This window comes from Hippopotamus amphibius, chromosome X (assembly GCF_030028045.1).
Source record: "Hippopotamus amphibius kiboko isolate mHipAmp2 chromosome X, mHipAmp2.hap2, whole genome shotgun sequence".
Classification (NCBI taxonomy): domain Eukaryota; kingdom Metazoa; phylum Chordata; class Mammalia; order Artiodactyla; family Hippopotamidae; genus Hippopotamus; species Hippopotamus amphibius.
This window is the reverse complement of record NC_080203.1, coordinates 56,427,170-56,452,224: the sequence shown is the minus strand read 5'-3', so window position 1 is coordinate 56,452,224 and position 25,055 is coordinate 56,427,170. Positions and strand designations below refer to the sequence as shown.

Here is a 25,055-nt window from a genome sequence, read left to right as displayed (position 1 = left end):
ATTTCAATTTAAAAAAATATTTTTGTGGAAGATGAATTTTATACCTAAATTCCTATTTTTGAAGTGCTAAATCTTCAGGTATTATGTAGGATTTTACACATAAAATCATCCAGTTTATAACTGACCATTTTGTACACTTTCAAATTACTAATAATATTGAAACAGGACTCAACAGACCTTCTCTAAAATTAAGATTTCTCAAATTTAACAAAGTGTTTTTGAATGCCCAAATTGAAGTTTGAATGATTAGTATGATATTTATATTTGTAATTAAAATGAGGTAAGACAAAGTTGAAATCATAACTCAATACATGTTTGAGGGATATTGCTAAATCAGTAAGACATTTCTTTATATGTTAACTTAGAAGAAAGAAAGGAAAAATAGTAGAAATACTAACATTTATAATTTGTCTTTGTGTGAGATACTTGTAAATGCATTTGAATTGTATTTGTTATAGAAACAATTCCTTCATGAAAATGGGGCTGACCCCAGAATATGAATTTATTGTACAAATTAAGAGCTGACAAGAAGTAGTTTTTAATTTATTCCATAAATGCTAATTCAGTTTTTAAAGCCAGAATTCTGCGTAATTATTGTTCTGCCCCAAATTAAATGTATCAAAATGTGACCTGTGTATGTCCCATTTATGGTTCAGATGTTTTTCTACCCATTGGTTCATTGATGTTGTCATTTTTAACTTGTCATCCAGTTTGTCTGAGTTTTGAAGTGACACAAAATGAAAATCACAGAAAGGATATTAAAATATGTGTAAAAGAATAAGAATTAGGAGAAAGGAGTTTTGCTGATCCTTAAGGCTGAGGTACTTATTATTAGGCAGTTGATTAACCAAGTAGCAAGACTAGTTTTTAAAAAGTTGCTGTGTCATTTTTGCTTGGTGGTCTATGATGTGTAGCTACTGATTGAAGATTTATGTCACCCTGAAGTCATCTTACCAAGAAAAGCTTCTTTGTCTCTCTGGGTGAATGAATGCAGCTATTAATGATGAAAGTCATCTCCTTGTTCCTTGGAACAATAGGTTGACAGATACCATTCATTTTCTGATAATTAATATCTTACCTTGATTCATTTTCCAGTCTATCAACTGGGATCTTGTTTTCAACATCTTCCAAGATTCTGGTGCTATATCTCACTTGCTTTTAACTGTTGAATTTATTGCATTATGATTTTGATAAATTAGCAGCTGACAAATAAAAAAATATACCAAGTCATCACTTTTTTTCTGATTAGACCTACACTGTTTTATTAATTCCTGAGAATAGGCATTTTTAATTCCTGAGAATAAGAATTAATAAAAATATTCACTTATCCTTATATATCTAAAAATCAAAATAGACTAGTCAATAAATTCTCGGTGAAGTCAGAAATTTATCCCATTTATTTACCTGCTTAAAACATGATCTTAAAACATGGTCATCTAAAGGATCTACAGAGTGTGAAATTACCGCCTATTTGATATAAACATTTAATATATAAATTAATGCTTATGGATATTCATATAAACCATATAGTTGTTATAAATACTAAATGAAATAACTGCTTTGAAATTACTTAGAGGAATTAAAATGCTACACCAAATGAAGATCATCATTTTAAACTCAGTGAATCTAAGAACTATTTGTTATGATACTGTTACTTATAGACCAAACATATTTAAAGTAATTAGTAGATATGGAAATAATCATGATTAAATTCACCCTGAGGTGATAAAAGGATATATGATGATAAACAACCATTATATTTTTGCCAAATGGAATATGTCTCTTGCTTTATCCGTCTGTAAAGCCATTTTTAAATGCTGCCAAAATCATATAAAAAATCCAGAAAAATTAATATGGAAGAACAATCTTCACAAATTTTCTTATCGGTGATATTCGAGCATTGATTATTAACAGATTTGAAGCCCTGTTAGAGAACACTGCACTAACTGTTGTGGAGTGTTAGAATGGATCAATAAAACATAAACATTTTAGAGAAGAAAGTAACACTGATGGAATCCACTTCTTGGAGAAGATTATACCCAAATGTGAAAATTGGACATGTTCAAAATGAAATAAAATAAATGATCCTTTGTGGAATAAAATTTAATGAAAATATCACTTTTATAGAATTAAAGTACCCTACTAAATCTTTCATTTTGACATTTCAAGTTTCAGAATACATAGGAAATAGTCATGTCAAACAGGACAGCCAATGCACCTACCCAACTCTACTTGTGGTCAATCCCCTTGAAAGTATTGAGCTTATCAGTTGCTCCAGTTTGTCTTTCTTCAGGTGTGGTTACTTTTCCTGTCCTGGATTCCTTCCTGTCAACCTGAAGAACTACATTATTGTTTTCCTAGTCTGTGAAAGAAGCTTTGACTGTGCATGAGAACAAGAACGTGGAAGTAACTATATATACATTATGGTTGTTTAATTGTGTATTTTTGACTTCATGAGACATTATAGTAATTAGAATGATGAGAACCAAGCAGAGTTAGGATCATGGGCAACATAGAGATATTTCTTATTTTCATATAATACATAAATTTGCACTATTTTTAACAATTTGTTATTGTAGCATGTAAGCCACTCATTCATATAGAATTATAAGTATATTACAAGTTAAATACTGCACTACAATGAAGGAAAATGTAACAAGTATGTCAGGGAAATTATGCATTGGAATTCTTCTGACAAACAATTTGAATATCACTTTTATGGTTTGAAATCTCTAGAACTGCATATAGTAGACTTACTTCCCCTACCTACTTACCTTTTTAGAACTAAATTGCTCAGAGACTATAAAACGAACTTGCATTTTGGCTTTTCATATCTTAAAGTTTCAGAGTTGCTTATTCTGTTTCTGCTTTTGCTTTCTCTGATTGTCATGATTCTGTCCTTCTACATACCCAATCACTATATATTGTCTGTAAAAAAATCGCTTAAATAAAGCTGGCACTACTGAAACTTGTAGAAAATTTTAATTCTCTGTATCTTCTTTCACTGTACATTTCTTATCCATTTCCAAACTAACCGAGACTGTAGTAGCAGTGGGATGTGGGAGAATGGTAAAGAAATTTAAGGTTATATTATAGTTTGTTCATGAGAGAAAGAAAGTTAAAGTCAAGTAAGGTATGTGCTTAGGAATACTTTCCCTGCATATCTGAGTTAAATTCATCATGCTTTCATAAAACTAAGCAGTGACTCTTCATATCCATATTTAGTAGCTAAATTTCTGTATTAGTCATTCAAAGAATTAAACTCAGCATTTTAAGAGAAAACCTTTTTAAATTTTGAACATAGCAATACATTTTTAAGTGATAAATGCATGGGTCAGAATTAAAATCTGGAGATCGAGGTTATCATGCATGTTTACACCCTGATAGAGTCAGAGATGACTGTTATACATTGGTTGAATACTGAATTAAAGACAGTCTGGAATATTTTATTATCAAATATAAACTCTGTGAGGGCAGAGGTTTTTCCTGTTCTGTTCACTGCTTTATTCTCAGTGCCTACAACAGTGCCTGGCATATACAAATTGCCTAATAAATATTTGTCAAATACATGACTACCCTTTCATGAAACTAATTACTAACTAGACAGTAATTATTCCTTCTCAGTTCGCCTTATGTACATTTGCCCAAGTTTGGAAAATTGAAATGTCTTTTTTCCAAAGTTTTTTTTCCTGGTTTTCAAAACCTCTGAAAGAATTTCAAGTGATGAAACATATTTTAAAATGTTTTATTTGATGATATTATTAAAGGTAGAGTAGAACATATTTAGAACTGATTGGGAGTGGGGACTGCTTAGAATTAGGTCACTTTCTTAATCCCTCCTCTTTTGTACAGGTATTGCAACATGCATGCAATGTTTTAAAAAATGGTCTGTTGTGTTCTTCTGCCAGTTGTAATAATGTGCAATACCTAAGCATAAGATAAGAATAGAGTGATAGTTTTAATTCTAATTGTAACTGCCCCAACTTTTATTTTTGCTTATGTTTGCATGATATTTATAAAATCACACATACAGACATAAATTTTTTAGATGTTCTAGATTCAAAATAGGACACGTGTATGTATGCATATTAACTCATAGTAAGTAAAAATGAAGTATTTTTATTCTCAAGTGCATAGAGGAGTATAAGGCCAATAATTCACAAGAGGATGAGTCTTGAAAAGGTTGCTATATTATATAATCCCAGTGCTCATCTTTGAGCAAATGATGCTAAAAATACCACAGGCAATAGTCTTTTTGTGGTGTTTACTAGGATAGAAAATGTCTTCAGCATTAGCATTACTCACTATTATACTTAAATTTTTTTTATAAATTACATCAACTGCTCAACATAGGAAAGTGGTTGGACCCACAATATATAATTTTTAAATTCAGTGATAAGAATTTATAAAATGAGATGCTTCAAGTCTATTTAGCTCACTTCTTGGTTCTCTTTGTGACCCAAACGATCTCAATTGTTGCAACAAATGCATTTATTCTGTTACTGATTGCAAATAGGAAGGTTTCTTTTTCCCCACTTTTGTGTCTGCAGGCCTGTCAATATGCATATTTTCTAAAATTATTTAATGTAATACATTGGCATAATCAGATCATAATATCCATAGAAAGTTATGTCATTTCATGAGTCCTTCTATTTTTAGAACTATGACTAAAATTTTTGTAAATTTTAAATTGGTTATCATTTACCAATAAAAAATTGAGAACTTCCTTAATTAGATACCTATGTGCATTAATGGTTTTCTGTAATGGATTTTTAAATGACCATCTGTCAACTGATTCTTTAAAACTTCGGAATGAATTGATAGCTGCATTAATCCCTACTTAATTATAAAAAGATAATATCTGATAGGGTTTAGAGCAGTGTAACACAAATTTTACTTTGTGTTTATATAACATATTACCTACAAATAACATCCAAAAGCATGTTAAAATGTTTTATGACACTAGATATTAAAAAAAATATTTAATATACCAAATTGAGACTGTATCCAACAAATCAAATTGAGAATAGGAATTGAGAATTAGTAAAGGAAACTGAAGACAAATTTGCAGATTATAAAGGAATAAAAATTCCTTGTTAAATTTTTTTCAGAAGAATTAGAAAACTGAAATAAAATGGCAGATTTCACTGAATGAAAAATAATAAGCAAGGAGGAGAAAAGCAGCCAGAGATATTGCTTGTTTTTTGACTCTCTGTTTTAACTTGATAAAGTCTTTTAAAATGCCTTTCTTATCTTTAAACCCTAGTCAAACTATTTCATGTAGTTGGGTAATTCTTATGTCAGTTTGTAGATGTGAAAACCCATTTTCACACGGGCTACTTTATGCAATCTATTAAACTTTCAGAGTTGGGATGTCTTGTACTCCACTTTTCTCATTAAATGTATGGATGTTGTCTAACAAATCATAAATATGTAGATCTAAACTGGTGATACAGCTTCGATATCAGTACCTCCAAATATATGGAATTCAATGTCTCTTGAAAGCCATTTTTTCCAGAATGAACACAACAGTGACCTTGCAGTCCTCTTGGAAGGGACTTGGTAAGCCCCAGGGGTCCCTGGACCAGCTGGTAGAGGAGAGACTCAAGAGCTGTGCCTTCTTGTAAAGTGTCTGCCACTCCAGATGCTCTCCCCAGAAAGGCTGCGCCCAGGTGCTCCCCGCTCTGCATTGGGTTTCGAACGCCTGCATCTATGTGGCTGGACCACATGAGATCACACAGAACCTTTGAATGCTTTGACCATCTGCTGAGTGAGAAGGAGTGCCTCATTTTATAACAGTTAGAGTAAAACGGAGCACCTGGATGTAATTTTTGGCCCTTTGGATTACCTTTATGTGGAAAAAGATGTAATATTCCCAAACCTAAAACTTCACAGGGCCGCCCTGCCCCGACCACCCAGCAGCTCTGTTCTCTGAACCCTTGGGCCACTAGGGCCTAGAGCCTGCCCTGCACTGGATGAGGGCCTGTGGCCTCGGGCTGGATCGGGGTAGCTGCAGCTCTCGGGTACAGCGAGGGGCACTCACCCAGCTCGTTCATGGCGCGACGGTATTCCTCGTCGAAGGACAGCTTCATCACGGGGGCACGTAGCCTGGCAGATCTGTGGCTCAATGGGGACCGGGGCTGTTTAATAAGCGGTTAAGTTGATCTGAAAGTTGCCTCCCTGTAATTTTATATCTATTCTTGCTCCTCTCATTCAAAGAAAGACAACTTTAATCCCCTTTTCACATGATTGTTCTTCCCATGTTTAGGCATTTGCCATATCAAACCCTCTCCTCTCTGAAAAGACATTTCTTTTTAACCCAAACTTCCTAACCTAGATCGATATTTACATTTTGATGCCCAGAGCTGAACACATGGAATATTGTATAAAACATTCACAATACATAGAAGAATTGCATTTGAAAACCACATTGTAACAAAGAGTAAAATGATTATATTTTTGTTATTAGTAACAAATATCCCTTTACTTTTTCTTAACTATTGAATTAAATGTTTTAAGTTATTTTATTACTTTTAACTATTTTGGTATAATATTATCTTTTATATATTTTATCAATGGTAAACACTATAAATACTCTGGGTGTCATAATTACTCAAGGTATCTTGCTTAATTTATCTTTCATCTTAACATAAAAATGCATAATATTAGATTCAAAACATCTGTCATTAGTTTATTCAACAGTGTTTATTGTGCTAGTATTTTCATTTAATGATTTTGGCATTTTTTTATTTTATTGAAGTATAGTTGATTACAATGTGTTAATTTCTGCTGTACAGCAAAGTAATTGAGTTATAAATACATATATATTATTTCATATTCTTTTCCATTATGATTTATTACAGAATATTGAATATAGTTCCCTGCGCTATACAGTAGGACCTTGTTGTTTATTTCATTTAATGATTTTAATTTAAAACGGAGCATTTAGTTAACATACATTAATGCTTGGTTTTAATAACTGCTTCTTCTTCCTCTTCGTCTTTCTCTTACTTTTCTTCTTTTCTCTTTGACAGTTCTCTGTGGACTGATACAAAAAAAACTAGTGCGATCCTGCCTGGTATGGACTTGTTGTCCGGGACGTATATATTTGCGGTCCTGTTAGCATGCGTCGTGTTTCAGTCTGGCGCCCAGGAGAAGAACTACACCATCCGGGAAGAAATGCCAGAAAACGTCTTGATAGGCGACTTGCTGAAAGACCTCAACTTGTCGCTAATTCCAGACAAGTCTTTAACAACTCCTATGCAGTTCAAGCTAGTGTACAAGACCGGAGATGTGCCACTGATTCGAATTGAGGAGGGTACTGGTGAGATCTTCACTACTGGAGCTCGCATTGATCGTGAGAAGTTATGTGCTGGTATCTTAGCAGACACCCGTTGCTTTTATGAGGTGGAGGTTGCTGTTCTGCCAGATGAAATATTTAGACTGGTTAAAATACGTTTTCTGATAGAAGACATAAATGATAATGCACCATTATTCCCTGCAACGGTTATCAACATATCAATTCCAGAGAACTCGGCTATAAACTCTAGATATGCTCTCCCAGCGGCCATTGATCCTGACATAGGAATAAACGGAGTTCAAAACTACCAGCTAATTAAGGTGCGTTTTAAAAATGCTTCATTAAAGACAGCTCATTGTTTAAAGGAAAAAAAAGGATCTTAGTGTACTTCAAATTCTAAGTAAGCCATGACCACAGTATTTCAAAGTTTAAGTAAAGCATAGCGAAGAAAGTTTATCAATGCAATTTTTGCAATTGCATGGGGTTTATGAATCTTCATTTTATGTATATTCATTTTCAAGCAGTTGTTTGTGTTTCCACTAACAATCTATTACAGAGGTCAGACAAGGAGCTCAGCCTTACTGCTTACAAATCAATAACCTACCAAATATCTTACTCTCTGTCTAGTCGTGACTCTGCTTCAAACTTGGCCTAAACAAGCAAATGTGAACATTAAGAATGAATCCACAAACCTATCAGTTTTTCTAAGTGATTATTTTAGACAGAAAGCTTTATCTTGTGCTTTGAAAAGATGCCAAATAAATTCATTTTACAGGTGAATAGAACATTTTTATTACTAGCATTTCTACACATATATAGTAATAATAAGTATTTTTCATGTTGATTCAAGTCAAGGCAAGATCTTTAAGCATCTCTTGAGTCACAAAGTGAGATTAAATTTTAGACATGTGTTATTAAATATTTTCCTTTTGTTCCAATTCTTTGAAAACACAGAACATTCATTTGCTGTAAAGGGTAAGTATGTTTTTCAGCCAAAAACTTTCAGTTAACCTAAAGAACCTGTTTTGGTTTGATTTGGGTCTTGGGGTGGGAAATGCAGAGGGAAGAATAGATGGAATATTTGGTATTCTTTGAAATATGTGCAGAGGGACTGCATTTATCAAGAGTATGTGTGATTCTTTTTAATTACCTATAAGGTATATAGAGTAGTAGAAAACTCATATTTGGGTATGTGAAATAGTACAATGCACTTGAATGATCTTGGCAAATGTGTAAAAGAACAAATGCGCAGATATAATATAGATATGGTCAAGCAATTTCCAAAGTTTTATAAACATTTTCTGACTATTCACTACCAGATTGTGATTATCATACTGACCAATGTTAAAATTTTTCAAAGAACACAGAAATAAGATATTTTGATGTATATCATCTGAAGGTTTTAGCCTGGAGGGTGTGTAATATTGGAAAACTGCTCAGATGATGCTGATAAGTTGTCAAGATATATTTGTTTATAAATACATTCAGAAATCAAACTCTAGATATCTTTTGAGTGATTTCAAGTGAAATGCAGATTTGTGTGTGAATATAAGAAGTAAAAACTGAAAAAGGAAGGATGATTTATAAATGAGCATTTTTAGGTAAGGTCCCTGCAATGGTATCCCCTTATCTGATGAAATGGAAAAATATGCAGGAGTCAGAAAGATATAGATCACAATTTTGTGCTTACCACTGACTAGACAAGCCACCTCCAGCTTAATCTTTCCAACCTTTAGTTTCTTCAGTCATAATATGAGGATGATGATGTAAATGTCACCGGGGCAGAATTGGGAAGAATAAGCACTAAGTAAAGGGTAGATACACCTACATAGAAGATTTTTGGAGATGCATGGAAACATTTGACTGTTTACAGAAATGTGAAGCTTATCACTTTAAATAGTAAGCTGTGTAGCAAGGTGGATACTATCTCTAAAGTTACCCTGTCCAGTAGATGGCTGGACAGTTACACTGTCCAGCAGCAATGATGGAAGTTATATAATCTGTGGTATCCAGTATGGTATAGTTACTGGCCACATGTGGCTATTGAGTACTTGAAATGTGGTTAGTGTTACCAAGGAACTGAATTTTTATTTGTACTTACTTTTAATAGCCACCTGTGGTAAGTGACTACCATACTGGAGAGCACAGCCTAAGCAAAGAAAAATAGTTTATTTGGAAAATAAAAATTGACAGATTAAAATCAAAATGGGACCTTAGCAAATTTAATTCAGGAATTAGTAATAGGGTCTCTCCATGCAACCATCCTGACAAATGTGTTATTTTGAAATGTAATGCTTTACTCAAAGGATAATTTTATCATGTCTCCCTCAGGGGAGATTAATGAACTTCCAAAAATTTCTGATTTGTCTTGAAAGCTGCTTAACAAATTCAAATTAAAAGCAAACAAACAAACAAATAAACCCACTGGCATAATTTAGGTTTGTTAAAATCTATTTTCATTTGAATTTCTTTTTATTTTATTTAATTAATTAATTTATTTATTTTTATTGGAATATAATTGCTTTACACTCTTGTACCAGTTTTTGAGGTAAACCAAGGTCAATCATCTGTATTTATACACATATCCTTGTAACCCCTCCCTCCCTTGACTCCTCCCCACCCTCACCATCCCAGTCCTCCAAGGCATCATCCATCATGGAACTGAACTCCCTTTGTTATACAGCAACTTCCCACTGGCTATCTCTTTTACAGTTGGTAGTATATATATGTCTATGCTACTCTCTCACTTCGTCTCAGCTTACCCTTCACCCCCCGCCCCCACAAACCTCGAGTTCTCCAGTCCATTCTCTGCATCTGCATCCTTGTTCCTGTCTTGTCACTGAGTTCATCAGTACCATTTTTAGATTCCATATATATGAGTTAGCATACATAAACTTTAATAAATGTTATAATTTGAACATAAGTAGGCCAACCATACTAATTTGTTTTAAAGATCCTCTATCCTGCAGAATAGGCTGAGAATTTAATTAACATTAACTTGTTCTATTTTTGCTGAATAGACAAGACTAGCAAAATCACAGTTTATCTTAACTAAGGAAATATAAAATTTATATGAAAAGTTCAGATAATAAAAGGAGAGAAGGGGGAGATATAAAGAAAAATTCTAGGGAAAATTAGGCCAATTTACACATGAAAGGGTCTTGCTATCCACAAATCTATGTTAATTAACAAGATAATTACCTGAAAATAAAGGCATTTGATAAATCTATCAAAATGTACATAATAAAAAGTAGTATAAAACAAAACTTACAATATTGATCCTCAAAACTTTAATATATAAATATTTTATTTCATTTATGCATTTTTATGATATTAGCTGTGATTTGGCATAAACAATGAAAGCATTATTATCCAGATTTTAAATATTTGGAAATTGCATTTCATAGTAATAATTTATTTTGCTTATGATCATATGACTAGTAAATTGAGAACTACAATAAACTCTTCTGACTCTTAGATTTAATTGACAGAAAGACAGATAACCTTGAGGGTGGGAACCACAGCAAGTTTAACAGGAAGGAAGGAAGAAGAAACAAAAAGAAAAAGAAAGAAGACAGTGAAAATAAAGTGAGGAATGAATGAATTACATGATTACCAAGTGATTCTGCTTAGCACAAAGAAAATTATGGCAAAATAAAATTTATCTGTATGACCTTGGTAAGGTTAATTTTCAACTTTTTGTGAGATTAGGTTACTCTAAAGAAAAAAAATTCATGCATAAAAGTTTTTGATGTTAATTGCCACTTAAAAAATATCCAGAAGTTATCTCAATAAAAGTTCTAAATATATATAGTATATATATATATACACATCCAGAAGTGAAGTCTTCTCTTTTCACTGTTTCAAGTAAAGACATGCTATAATCAGAATTCCCCATGATATTCTGATATAATTTCCCTTAATTTGGACTAGCTATGCTAAATATCTATAACTATATATATCTGTATATACACACATACATGTCTATGTGTATATATATGCCATTTTATATATTATAAATATTTTATATATTATAAATATATCATTTTTAAGTGTTATTAAATAATATATATTAAAATGTGTTATACATGGTAAATAGTATACACTACATGTACACTATACATACATACATGTGTACATATTGTATACTGTATATATATAACTATCTGCATCTGTGTCATCTAGCTAATATATATATTATATATATATATGTGGGATATATATATATATATATATATATATATATATATATATATATACACCACTGAGCCCTAGTAGTATTTGAAGAGCTGTTGTCCAGGAGTAGAAAATTACAATGTCTCTGTAACTTCCACTTATTATTCTTTTTTTTTATTAATTAATTTATTTTTTGGGGGGTACACCAAGTTCAATCATCTGTTTTTATCCACTTATTATTCTGATGTCCTGTAATTTATAAAGCTTTTTTTCATATTCTAAGTCTTGTTGTTATGGAAGCCAGTATATTCACAAATAGAAATATACTTCAAGCACCCAATCTGACTCAGGATATGGATATTAACCACAGGGATCTACTTCTTCCCATGGTTGGAACTCAGGGGAAATTGGTTTGTGCAATGATGTTGCATATGTCTTCATCTTCTGCTTCAGATTTTCATCTTCCCTCACATATATCAGCAGTAATATTTCTATACTAGCCCAGTGACAATGTGTTGATTGGTTCCCTTGAGGCAGGCATGACGATGTTTCAAAGGTTGACTATGCAGACGGAGCATGAAGATCAAGTTTTTCTCAGATTGGTGACCCCACTCAAAGCCCTTACACATTTTTGCCCATCTCATAAAGCATCCTCATCTTTTCTATCCACCTCAAAAAAATTTAATCTTGGGCAGAGTCTTTTCACATAATCAAAGTTTGGACCCTTGTTTCTATTCTGTTTAGAATAAGATATACTTGGTTTCTACTTTTAAAACTAAATGAGAATTAAACATCTTGCCTGTTGATCAAGAGCTTGGATTATGAAACTAAGGTTAGACTTAGATATGCTTTGAAATCTGGGATTAGAAAAGCCAAATTGTGAAAATTGTGTCTACCATTAGATTTAGTAATCTTGAATACACTTGCCAAGAATGAGACATCAAATAATATATTGTGGAGATAAAGAGCTAACAAACTTTGTTATTCGGAAAGAATTAATATTTATTTATCATGTATTCATGGATCAAAGTAGTGTGTAGTATCAGGAGGAGTGAGTAAACATTCATTAATGCCATTGCAGGCATAATATGCTATAACAAAGAATGTGTTTAACTGCTTTAGAAAGTATAGTTGCCTCTAAAGATGTTCAGAAGAGTTTGAATAGAATGATTTCTTCATTTTTCAACTATAAAATGAGGTTTTATTTGGAAGTTCACCCTTTCAGCTTTAAAATAACTTGATTTTATATTCTGTGAATTCTGTGATGTGCAGATTAACATTTTTGATCTGTGCTAAAAAGTAAAAGAGATGACAATCAAATGCTAATGACTGTTAGGTCCCTGAAAGCTGGGGGTTATTATCAAAGTGCACCTCCAGTGGGAAAAATGACAACATAAAACTCATTCTCTTCATAAATGGATCTTCATTAATGTTGTCAGGTCTTATTAAAATGAGAGTGTGACACTAATAGGATTAAGTAACTTTTGACTTCATTGCTATTATCAGAGTCCTGGTTAATATAGTCCACTAATGCCTTTCATTGAATACATGTGTTATTAATAGTCCTACATGAAACACATATATGTAGGACTTTTTAGATAGCTCAATTCTAGAATTTATAAATTGAGATTCTGAAGAGCAAATGTGTCCCCAACTTTGATTAATTTACTCACATTCTGCCATTTAACCTGATAATAGCAACTAGCTATTAAAATTACTGCTAAATTTTACATCGATTATTATTAGGCACAGGTTTATTGATCTGTTATTCTATTGCTCACTGTATCTAAATGAAAACCAATTTGATGTTTAATTTTGTGCCTGACAAAGGGAATGACTTAAAACCTAAATAAATATATATTTAATTACAACACAAAATTATTTGGTATTGAACTCTTTAATGAAAACATGAGGTTTGGTTATACAGATCTACTTGGCTCCCATAAATTCTGATTGATGCTGATAATCTAAGATAATAAATGTTCCAATGTATGTAGTTAGTTCAGCATAAATTATCTTTTTGGTCTATACAACTTTATCCTGACTGTATAACAGCACTCAGTGAACTGAAGTATGATCTTTCATTCAATCCTAGACCAAAAAAAATGATGGATTGGTAAAGTTTTTGTACCAGAGGTGAAAACTTCTTGTTCAGAAATGATAATAAAAGCAGTAAGGTCATTTGGGGGGAAATTTCTTATTTTGACCTAATTCGACCACCAAGCTTTATGTTTTTATGGGAATTTGGACCAATTTTGAAGAAATTATTCTTTAGCAAAAGTATAAAATGCATATGAAAAATAGTTCTCACTTCAAAATCTAATGTCAAAGAAATTAATATTCTCCCTTTGCATTTATCAGTTTACAATCATCTTCAGAAATCAATAAAAAAGTATAGATAGTTTTATAGCAAAATAGATCAAATAAATTGCTTTGACCACAAATTAAATTTTAGTATATCTTTGTTGAAGTGTCTTTTAGTTTCTGAATGCAGGAAGAAGGTACCAGAGGAAGGAGAGTATTAAGTTCAATTTGATTTTGAAACATAGACCTTAAATAACTATTTTTGAAATGTTCTTTATACATTGGTCTTTTTCTTGCAGAAATTAATATATCTCCACCAATATTATTCTACAATTATGTGACAATGTTTTCTTCATTAAAGTTAAATATTCATTACTAGAAAGCTCAGTGCATCAAAATATAATATCCACATGCATGCACACAGAAATATGTCTTTTAGCAACTAAATAAAACTATAGCCATCCATATAATTTTCATTTGGTGTGAAATGTAAGATGTAATTCTAGATGATCAGTCATAAGAAACCTATTGCTTTTTTTTTTACCACAGTGAAAGAATGTTTATATTTTCATTGCTACAGGTAGATATCTGTAAACTTGCAGGTAAACTAAGAAAAGTAATACAAAGTTACATAATAGGAAATACAAATAAAAATCCTTTTGAAGTAAGTACTTTCAATCTTTGTTTCATTCAACAAAACAAGGAGTTTTAAAAGTTGAATGTGTAAAATGAAGTTTTAGGTTATCTAACCTAATTTACTTTTGTCCTTGAGATCTCACTTAATCAGGAATTTTATTTTATGGAGAATATTCTCATGAACATTTCTTATCCTTTTGCTTATTTTAAATATAGAAGTCCATTATTTTAAGCTTCTCCAATACAATGAAGTAAAACTCTAAAGAATGGAGAGCTGTTCTATTAGGTCTTTTCTTATTTGCAGCAGTAACTGACTACTAACATCTTAGTCTAATTCCAGTCATCTAAATTTAACATATACTTAATGAGAGTTCAGCGTACAAACTCTTGAGGGATAAAAATACATTTGAAAAATAGTCACTGTCCCCAGGGAGCTTAATAATAGGCATTATGGGGAATATATTTCTACAATAATGATAGTAAGGAAGAAAGCATTTATTATTTTAAAAGAACATTTTATCTTGAATTGGTCATTCTGACATTTAGAACATGGCATTATTTTTAAGTCTTCACAGTTTCAGACAAGTTAAAATTTCCCAATCTACTTTTAGTAGATTTTCACCCAGAACTCTCATTAATTTATGATATTTTATTTTTTACTAGGTCTGCAATTATGGCAGTGATGCTTTCTGCCAACGTTTACCTGCAAAACAATTTTGAGGTTGGAAAGAAAATATTTTTTGATGAAAATATTAATTCCTGTGCTAGTGGTGGTAATTACATGAGTCTGTTATCTTAATTCTCAAACTTTTTATCTGTGCCCCCAATTCCTCTTGTATATAATGGAGAAAATTAAAATTATCTGTATCTAACAGGCAGGGATATTATAAAAATTATTGAAATAATAAAATATATAAAACTTGCAGAGTGCCTTGAAGAAAAGTGTTTTATAAATAATTGTTATTTGTTTTGCTCTATAGTTTAAGATTAATCTTCATCAATTTTTCTAAAATTATGCTTTATACTCTTTAAAAAGCTTATTTTACAGCCTAGACTTTTCATACATATTTTATATATGTAGACAGAGGAAAATATGACAGCATCATTCTCTTTCTCAGTCAATGCCACTGGCTCCACATGTATTTCTGGACTTAGTTCAATTTAAAACAACAAACTTCCATTTACCTTCTTTAGCTTCTCTCTTGAATCAAATGTTTCCTTCTCTTCATTTGTCTTTCCCTCCTCCTGGCCCTCCATATGACTATGATACTGCTAATGTGAATACTTTCTCATATACAGCTTCTACCATCTGGAATTGCTTTATTTACATCTCATTCATATGCCACTTTAAAAAATAAGATTTCCTATCTTGTCTTTTCTTTTTCACACTGAAAACTTTTCCTGTTTTCCTATTTCTTTTCTTATAAGTCAGTCAAAATTGTCTTTTTTCAGTGGATTCTGTAGAAGAGATATGTAATAACAAATTTGAATTTAAAAAATTTTAATCATTCTAAATTTAAAAAGGGGTTTAAATGTCATTTTTCTTTCTTTCTTTTTCTTTATTGGAGTATAATTGCTTTACAGTATTGTGTCGGTTTCTGCTGTACAACAAAGTGAATCAGCTATATGTATACATCTATCCCCATATCCCCTCCCTCTTGAGCCTCCCTCCCACCCTCCCTATCCCACCCCTTTAGGTCTTCCCAAAGCATCAAGCTGATCTCCCTGTGCTCTGTAGCAGCTTCCCACTAGCTATCTATTTTACATTTGGTAGTGTGTATGTGTCAATGCTACTCTGTCACTACATCCCAGCTTCCCCTCCCCACCCCCCATGTCCTCAAGTCTGTTCTCTATGTCTGCATCTCTATTCCTGCTCTGCTACTAGGTTCATCAGTACCATTTTTCTAGATTCCATATATATACCCAGAGAAAACCAAAATTCAAAAAGATACATGTACCACAATGTTCATTGCAGCATTATTTACAATACCCAGGACATGGAAGCAACCTAAATGTCCACTGACAGCTGAATGGATAAAGAAGATGTGGCACATATATACAATGGAATATTAGCCATAAAAAGGAATGAAAGTGAGCTACTTATAGTGAGGTGGATGGACCTCGAGTCTGTCATACAGAGTGAAATAAATCAGAAAGAGAAAAACAAAATAAATGTGATTTTTCAAGCAAGACATTTGCTAGAACTAGCCTTTTGTGGATACTAGTATGGTTTCGTGGTTTAGGAGGGGGCCATTATATTCTCTGACCTCAAGAGTTTGCTTAGAAGCATCCATTTAAAGTAGCTTAGTCAGGGACAAGAAGAGCTTTGCTGTCAGTAAGGAAAATAATGTAGTCAATAGTTAACGAAAGAACAAAATGATACTCTAAAACAATCCAGGGATGAATAAATAAGAAAAAATTAATGGATTATAAATAAATTAAGAAGTGTAGAACTTTATAGATTACTTTTAGTTGAACATAATGCTTTATTGAAGTCACTGAATGATTGTATGGATGAATGAGAGTGCATACAGCTATCAAAAAGCTGGAAAATACAATCGTGTTTAGTTAAAACTAATGACTATTCAATTAACTTAGATATTCAACTCCCTTCAATAAATAAGTATGAAATGAAGGCTACTTAGATTGCTTGAATACACAAAAAATTATAGAATTCTGATTTTGATTATTATATTCTTGACTTCATTTAATGGTGTCACACTGTGTTTTCTCTGAGGACTTAAATATTTAACAGATTTTGTGAGTTTCAGGAGGTATTCAAATCTTTTAATTTTACTGTGAGGAAAGTGTTTACTAACGGATCAGCTACAGATAGCCATACCATTTTCTTCAAAACCATATCACCCCTCCAAATACCTCATTATCCTAGATTCCAAAACCAGTCTAGAACTCTCTAAGTCAAAGAAGTAGTGATGACTATCCTATCATTTTTAAGCCTTTGGAAGCCATTGTTATGGTGTGGGAATGCACCTTTAACTAGAAGTACTCATGGGACTGGAAAAGTGAAAATTTCCTCATTGGAGATGGTATATATATGGCATTTAGTTGAAACATTATTGGCTGGCTTCTATATAGGCTGAACTAGTTTATCCATCTGTAGCTTTTAGGATTCTAGACATTTCTCTGATAACTATTTTCTCCAGAAAACCCATCTTGAGTTTTCAGGTATATTTAGCTGCCTGGAGTTTTGCTTTAGTCCTTCAAATGATGCTTTAGATCAAATACCTAATTGGTAAAATGAACAGATTTTTATAAAGCTAGAGGTCTCACATAGAAGATCAGTTTACATGCAAAATAGCTAGATTAATAAAACTGACATTTTAATCTCTTTAACTCAGAAATCTGATTTTTTTGTTATTTATTTAATAGACATGACTTCTTGAGCTGTATTTCTACATAAATACAATCATACTATGGAAAATTTAAGTAGTTTAAAGTAACAAAATTTTTCTCCACTTGTTTTGATATTTTGTAAATGGTAATCTCATTTTAACTATGTCTGGCCTTCTATAATCTAGACTGTTAAAGGTTTGAGGCAAAAAATTGACTCTTGTCTGAGCTAATCTTCTACATACCCTGCAAATTAGTGGCTGGCATTATTTAGGTATTGATTAATGTAAAAATAGCGTTTTACCAAATGGCTCCCTGATACTATGAGACAACTGTGGAATTTGGTGAAGCAACTATTTTTGTATTTTTCCCCACTTTAAGGTATAGTGTATTAATTAGATTCAGCCATAAGTAAACATAAACTATTGTCTTACATAACCTCAAGAGTTATTTCAAAGTATCTTCATGCTTTGCTACACAGTTTATTGACAGATGTTTCATCTGCCCCAACTGTTAAGCTTTCTTAAACATGATTGCTCCCATGCCTTAGTGATAGTTGATTCACCCATATTTGTAGCGCATTGCCATAATTAATTATCAACAGTTCTTTTTACTGACAACAGCTTTTGTATTTTGTGTTAGTGTGATATTGGAAGATTTTTTTTCCCCCACAAATAACTGAATGCATAACTCTGTGCTTTCACACATGCTTACCAATTTCTGTTTCACAAATTTCTGGAATTGCTGTCCTAGTTGCAGTTATCAGTAGTTGCTTTAAAAGATAAATGCTTATTTTGATTATTGCTTAGGCAATATTTGTAGTTACTTTAAGTGTTGCTTTCTCAAATGATATCCACAGACACAGTGGACAAACGGTTTGACCTGCAGAGTTCAGATTCAATTTGTAGATTAAAAAGAGAATTATCTTTGGGTGCCCTATATATATCTTCGTGTATATATTTTGTACCTCTATTTTATCCTCACTTGGTTTTCTGTTATTTTCACAATGAGGCTAACCACATAATTTATCCTCCAAACAAGGACAGTTTTGAAAGTGAAAGGGCACCTCTTAATAATTAAGTAGGGACACCAGAATATATAGTCACAATACATAAAACCCAAAGTATCTAATTTCTTCTTTGCCATTTTATGTTTCATCATCTTCCTAAAGATCTGAACTACCTTGAGCCAGAGAGCTGCCACTTCCTGCATAACATCAATGAAGTGAACTATTGCTTGCACAAATTCAGACTGGACTCTCCATTTATTTTAGCTGAACAATTCTCAGGTGAACAATTCTGCCAATTTAGCTCAATTGGCAAAAGAATAGCTTGTGAAGAATTACCTGGCAGCAGACATGCTGTCATCAAATTTATATAAGGTGAATCATTTTCTCAGCTGGTATTGTTCATTTCATGTAGTGTTCACTAAAGCTAAATAGGCAAGAGAATGGCATGGAAAGCAGATGTAATTTCATTAAAAATTATTTTATTTTGGACACAAGATTTCCTTAATCATTATTTAAATATATGAAGGCTATCTGCCCTTTGCTTCCAAGCTTTGATTCACAGAAATTAGGAGGGATTAGCCTCTGGCCAAGGTTCTAAACAATTAAGGTTACAAGAAGCTAAATGTGTTACCCTGTTCCTCCTTTTCTGCAGTTTTCCCTGAGTTCCTATGTATCTAGAGGCCATTTGAGTATAGCCTAAACAGTTGATGAGTTAGAGAATCTCTTGAATATCTTTTCAAACTAAAAATTAGGTTGTATATAAGAGCCTTGAGTGGTTTTTGTAAGAAAAGAATAGTGATTTTATCTACATGGATATAGTCTTCACAAATACTTTCGACAGAACAGTTTATATTTCCTTCATTATACTGATTTGAAAATAATGGATACTTGGATGCAGTATCAAATTGTACTTTGTTGTTGTTTCTCCATTCACCAATACTAAAAAATATTAAAAACCAATAATCATTTAATTATTTTTGCATCATATGTTTTGGTTTTCTTCATGGATTTGCCTGGATTTCACTCAGGGTTTTAAAAACTTTTTACATATATGTTAAATATATATATATTTTTTTAGATAGATAAATATGGGCATTTATGTCACCATCAGAAGATATCGTATATTATGTATTATATATATAAATCAGGTATATGCTGTTGGTAACTTAAGAGTGCCCATATTCTATTATAGTTCAACTAATCATTTTTCTAAAGGTAAATTTAAATTTTACCCCCTAAATGCTCTACATGCATTGACTCATTGAACCAGATATGATGCAGAATTCTATTTTAAAAATCATTTGTGCATATCAGGTTTATTGTTCTTTTATATGATATTATTCATGAAAAACAATGAATTAGTAAACACATTTCAAGTATGTTTATTTTGAAACTTCACCTTAATTCTTAGAGATAGCATGAATATTTTAGCATAGTCCCTAATAAAAATAATTGAATTAGATTCAAGTATCCAGTTAATAGTAATAGCAATTGCTACACACCTAAATAATTCTGGTGATAGTAAAAATCAAGTTAAATACAAAATATGGTATAGAGTTCAGTTAGTTTAATAATTCAATGGTTTAATAGTATACATTTGGTTTTAGAGTAATGATATTTTAAAATGTAAATTGCATATTATTAGATTCCTTCATTTATGTTAATTAAATGTTCTTCTTCCATCTCTTGGCAGTTTACCAAATCACAAACTATTTTGATCAAAGAATGTCTTTTTTCAGAGGTTAAAACCGGTATTTATTAAATGTTTACCAGTCTACTATCATTGATAGGGTTTTGCTATACTTCAAAAATATATATCCCAGTGTTGTCAAATTTTTGAAATTGTGATTACATTAAATTAGAGTTTGATAATCAAAACATAATTTGAGCTTCGCTTTAATATTCAGGCTTCTTGTGCTTGCTGTTATGTGCATGAAAGTAATTGTTCATAATTCTATATAAGTTATTCATTTAAATTGTAGTCAATACTTTGTGATTCTGTAGTTAATAATCAAATTTAAGTCAATCATATCTTTTCCCATTATATTTTTTCTTCAAAATACTTTAAAAATATTTCCTAGAAATTTTCGACTTAGGCAAATGTATATCAAGACTCCCAAACTGTACAGCTGAAACTAATGCAATATTGTAAATCAACTGTACTTCAATTAAAAAAAAAGACTCCCAGAAAGCTTTTTTTAATTCCAGAATTATTCATGGGATTGGATAAAATCACATCTCCATTAGACATTTTTTTCCCTGTTATTAGTAAAATCCCCTCTTTAACTCAGATAAGTGTTGTAGCACCCTTGTCCTTGGTTTTTATTATATATAGGGCATTTTACAAGGAGCAGAATCTTCCCTCTTCTAAGCAGATAGGTCAAAGGAAATTGGTGTGCTTATTCAGAGTAGTAGGGATTTTTAAAGGGAATTTCAAATTGGACTTTGTATGACAAACCTCAATGCACTGGGCATCATTGATAAAAAGACCCCTCTTTTAACAATTTATGTTGGTGTAGCTACATTCCCTTTGACAATTTTTTGATAGTTGTATATGTTTCCTTAAACCATTTTTCTTCTAACTGTTGGCTTACTGAGGTTGTGGAAACATACAGAGGCTGTGGATACTGACAATTTTAAGTTCTGATTTAATTTCCAGAGGGGAAACACAATATCATACTGGCTTTGACATGTAAGACCTTTACATTAATTCTTAGTCAAGATAAAAAAAAATAATTTTCTTACTTTTACCACATTGCCCAGTTATCATCCTTTAATCAAAGTAACTTAATGCTGAAGAATATATTCGTGGACATTATAGTTTAGAATTAGATGTTGAGACCATTTTATTCTAAAAATATTATCAAGACGTGACTTTACAAATACATAGATTTTCCTATTATGGTTAAACTTGTACCTCTTGTTGTCCCCCTCATCCCACCCTTTTAAACTAAGACTTGTAGCTACATGAGGACTGAAAACACCTTTGCTTATTTATGACCTTAATTAGTAAACTTTATTTAATGTAGGTTTTAAAAAATGATGTAAAACCCCTAAAATGTCCCAATTCAAAACAGAATGAAACTAAAAATTCCTTTCTACTAACTTTATACTTTAAAGCATTTATTTTATAACGCTTAACTGTCAAGAATTGTCATATCTTTTGACATTTATGACAGCTCTTTTAGTAGAATAAGGGGAAAGCATTGTTATGATAAGTAAGGAATTTAACTAGAGCAGCTTTCTTTCTTTTTTTTATTAATTTTATTTATTTATTATTTTTGGGCGTACACCAAGTTCAATTATCTGTTTTTATACACATATCCCCATATTCCCTCCCTCCCTTGACTCCCTTCCACCCTCCCTCGAGTCCCCCCACCCTCCCAGTCCCAGTCCTCTAAGGCATCTTCCATCCTTGAGTTTAACTCCCTTTGTTATACAACAACTTCCCACTGGCTATCTACTTTACAGTTGGTAGTATATATATGTCTGTGCTACTCTCTCGCTTTGTCTCAGCTTCCCCTTCAGCCCCCACTGCTTTCTGATAGATTGAAAATAGTGATAATTCTGCTGTCATGCTCTTGTTTTATTCCTGTACTGTCCACTGGGTTATCCATTTTTAATTAATATGATGCAAATTAATTAAAATACATAGTGAGCTGTGGAAAATTTCTTATATTTTGTCATAAACATATGTTTACTGACTGTACATCCATATATCACTAAGCAATGCATGAAATTCTAAGAATTACAGTATTATGAAAATACTTATAATACCCTAGATATTTAAACCACTGTTTTTTTTATGTGATATTGTCACAGATCAAATATTTTCACCATTTTCATTTTAAAAATAATAAACAATATTAGGTTTAAATTAACATAAATGTAAAATAAAGAGTTGGACAATTATTCATATCAGATAAATAGAATAATGTCTTCTACATATATATATGTTTCCCATATGTTCAGTTTTTCTTTGTCATCCATAGCTTTAACTCTTATTGAATAAGAACGTGTCTTGGAACTTGAATCAAAACTTCATTTTAAAATTATAGTTGATAACCAAAGATCAGATTTCTCCAGTTCTGTAGTCAGATGGTCTGATCATTAGACACTAGTTGGATTCACTTAATTTCAAGTATTACATTTTAAATGTGTTTATTTTACCACCTGTAATTTCAAGCTACTGTGTAAACCTTGGAAGTTTTAAGTAGTATTTCCATTGGTCACAAATAGAAATTAGTTTGCTGCTATTCTGGCCTAGCATACAAATAATCAAAGTCAAAATCTTCTCCTCCTAGAAACATTTAAACCATTTATATTTTTATAAAATTAGGTATTACTTATTGGTGATCTCAGGGCTTTTAAAAGTACAATTAACCACAAGATAAGATAGTCTTTACAAAAATATGTTTATAGTCAGCTTACTGCCATAGAAAAGTGATGCTTGTACAAATGATTCTAATGCACAAATGTGATTAGTTTCTTTCCATTTATATTTCTGAAGCTCTTCTGATTATTTATTTGCTGGATCCTACAAGTATAATTGTGGTTATAACGATTTCAGAGTAAAACTTTGGATACAATTTAGTCTTTTCCTTTTAGGATTGTAATTCTCAGCGTATTGGCTCAGGGTTTCTTGACCTCGGCACTATTGACATTTGGACCTGGATAATTCTTTCTTGTGAGATGAGGTAGGACAGGATGGATGCTGTCCTGTGCATTGTAGGAAGTTTATTAGTATACCTGGCCTCTACCCACTAAGTCCCTATAGCAGCCTCCTGCTTAGATGAGACAATCAAAAATATCCCCTGTGTGGGTGAGGGGGTTGGAATTACTTTAGCAGAGAACTATTGCTTTAGTCTACTCTTGCATAGCCTAGTGTGGTAGGAGCAGATTTTGTCATTTTTAGTAATTCCAAGGACAAGTCAGGGTGTTTTGAATACTTTCCCAAACCTTCAAATGATGAGCATTTCCAGATGAAAGAATATTCACAAATGTTAAACAATAAATGCAATTTAAACAGTTTTTTTTAATAAATGTATTTTTTTAATTTATTTTTTATCAGTTGCAATGGGTCTTCATTGTTGTGCAGTCTTTCTCTAGCTGCGGAGAGTTGGGGTTACTCTTTGTTGCGGTGCATGGGCTTCTCATTGTGGTAGCTTCTCCTGTTGCAGAGCATGGGCTTCAGTAGATGTGGCACTCAGGCTCAGTAGTTGTGGCTCACGGGCTCTAGAGCACAGGCTCAGTAGCTGTGACACACGGGCTTAGTTGCTCTGTGGCATGTGGGATCTTCAGGGCTTGAACCCATGTCCCCTGCATTGGCAGCCAGATTCTTAACCACTGCATCACCAGGGAAGCCCTGAACAGTTTCTCAAACCTTAGGAGTACCCACAAGTGGAAAATTATTAGCACATAAAAAAGTATTAGCACTTTTGATAGAGATTTTATGAAGTAATATGCTTTTTATAATTCCCAAAATATTATAATTAATTTTCAATGTAGAAGTTACTTTCTTATCTATGTAACTGAAGGGGAACATTATGCTAAATGATAGAACAAAGTAGCTTGAGAGATGATTTTCTTCTAACTTCAGATGGGATAAACAATTCATTAATTGCACAAAGGTATTTCAATATTTATTCAGTTTTATTATATATCAAGAAAATACATTTATTATTAACAGTAACAAAATCTTAACTTATGCAATGAATCCACTTTATAAATTGAATATTTATATTAAACAAATATATATGTCCTTTGCCAACTTAATTTCCAATCTTAGAATAAAAATTAGGAAGATAAAATTAATGTGTATGAGTATTTTTGTTTGTAAAATGTTATAAATTATAGGAACTCAGCTAGTAAAGAAAGTCTTATTCTTTTCATTAGTAAAATCATTATTTTTCTAATTCAATTTCATGGTTGTGTAAAAATTATTAGCTAAAATTGTTAAACTTATTGAAGATAAAATAGTAAACTTTGAAAAAGAAACTATTTGTTGTTGTTAAGGATAAGAAATGATAAAAATTAACATCTAGTATTAGACAAGTTAAGAACTGATTGAAGATACAATATATGAAAGTAATACAGTTTGGCTTGTATGATAGCACTTAATATGGCTATCTTATTAAAAGAAACTTATTAAGCCAATGTCTTCACTAGTGGGTATATTTATGATCAATTGTTTTTAGCCCTTAAATTTTATAATTTTTTCTTTTAGTATTGTGGGGTATGAAAATATATTTTGACAGTATGCCTACAGTAATTTTATCT

General features: G+C 31.8%; 1 protein-coding gene across 7 annotated transcripts in view; it reads left to right on the top strand.

Annotated features, from left to right (window-relative positions):
* Window positions 1-25,055, top strand: part of PCDH11X (protocadherin 11 X-linked) — a 754,051-nt gene that overhangs the window by 46,045 nt on the left and 682,951 nt on the right. For 6 of the 7 annotated variants that reach the window (XM_057718189.1, XM_057718188.1, XM_057718186.1 and 3 more), the window contains exon 1: window positions 7,041-7,620. In XM_057718189.1, coding sequence (XP_057574172.1) covers window positions 7,081-7,620 — 540 coding nt within the window. In that variant the 5' untranslated portion in view covers window positions 7,041-7,080. Of the gene's footprint in view, window positions 1-7,034; window positions 7,621-25,055 lie in introns of those variants that run through there. The other variant, XM_057718183.1, reaches the window with a different exon arrangement.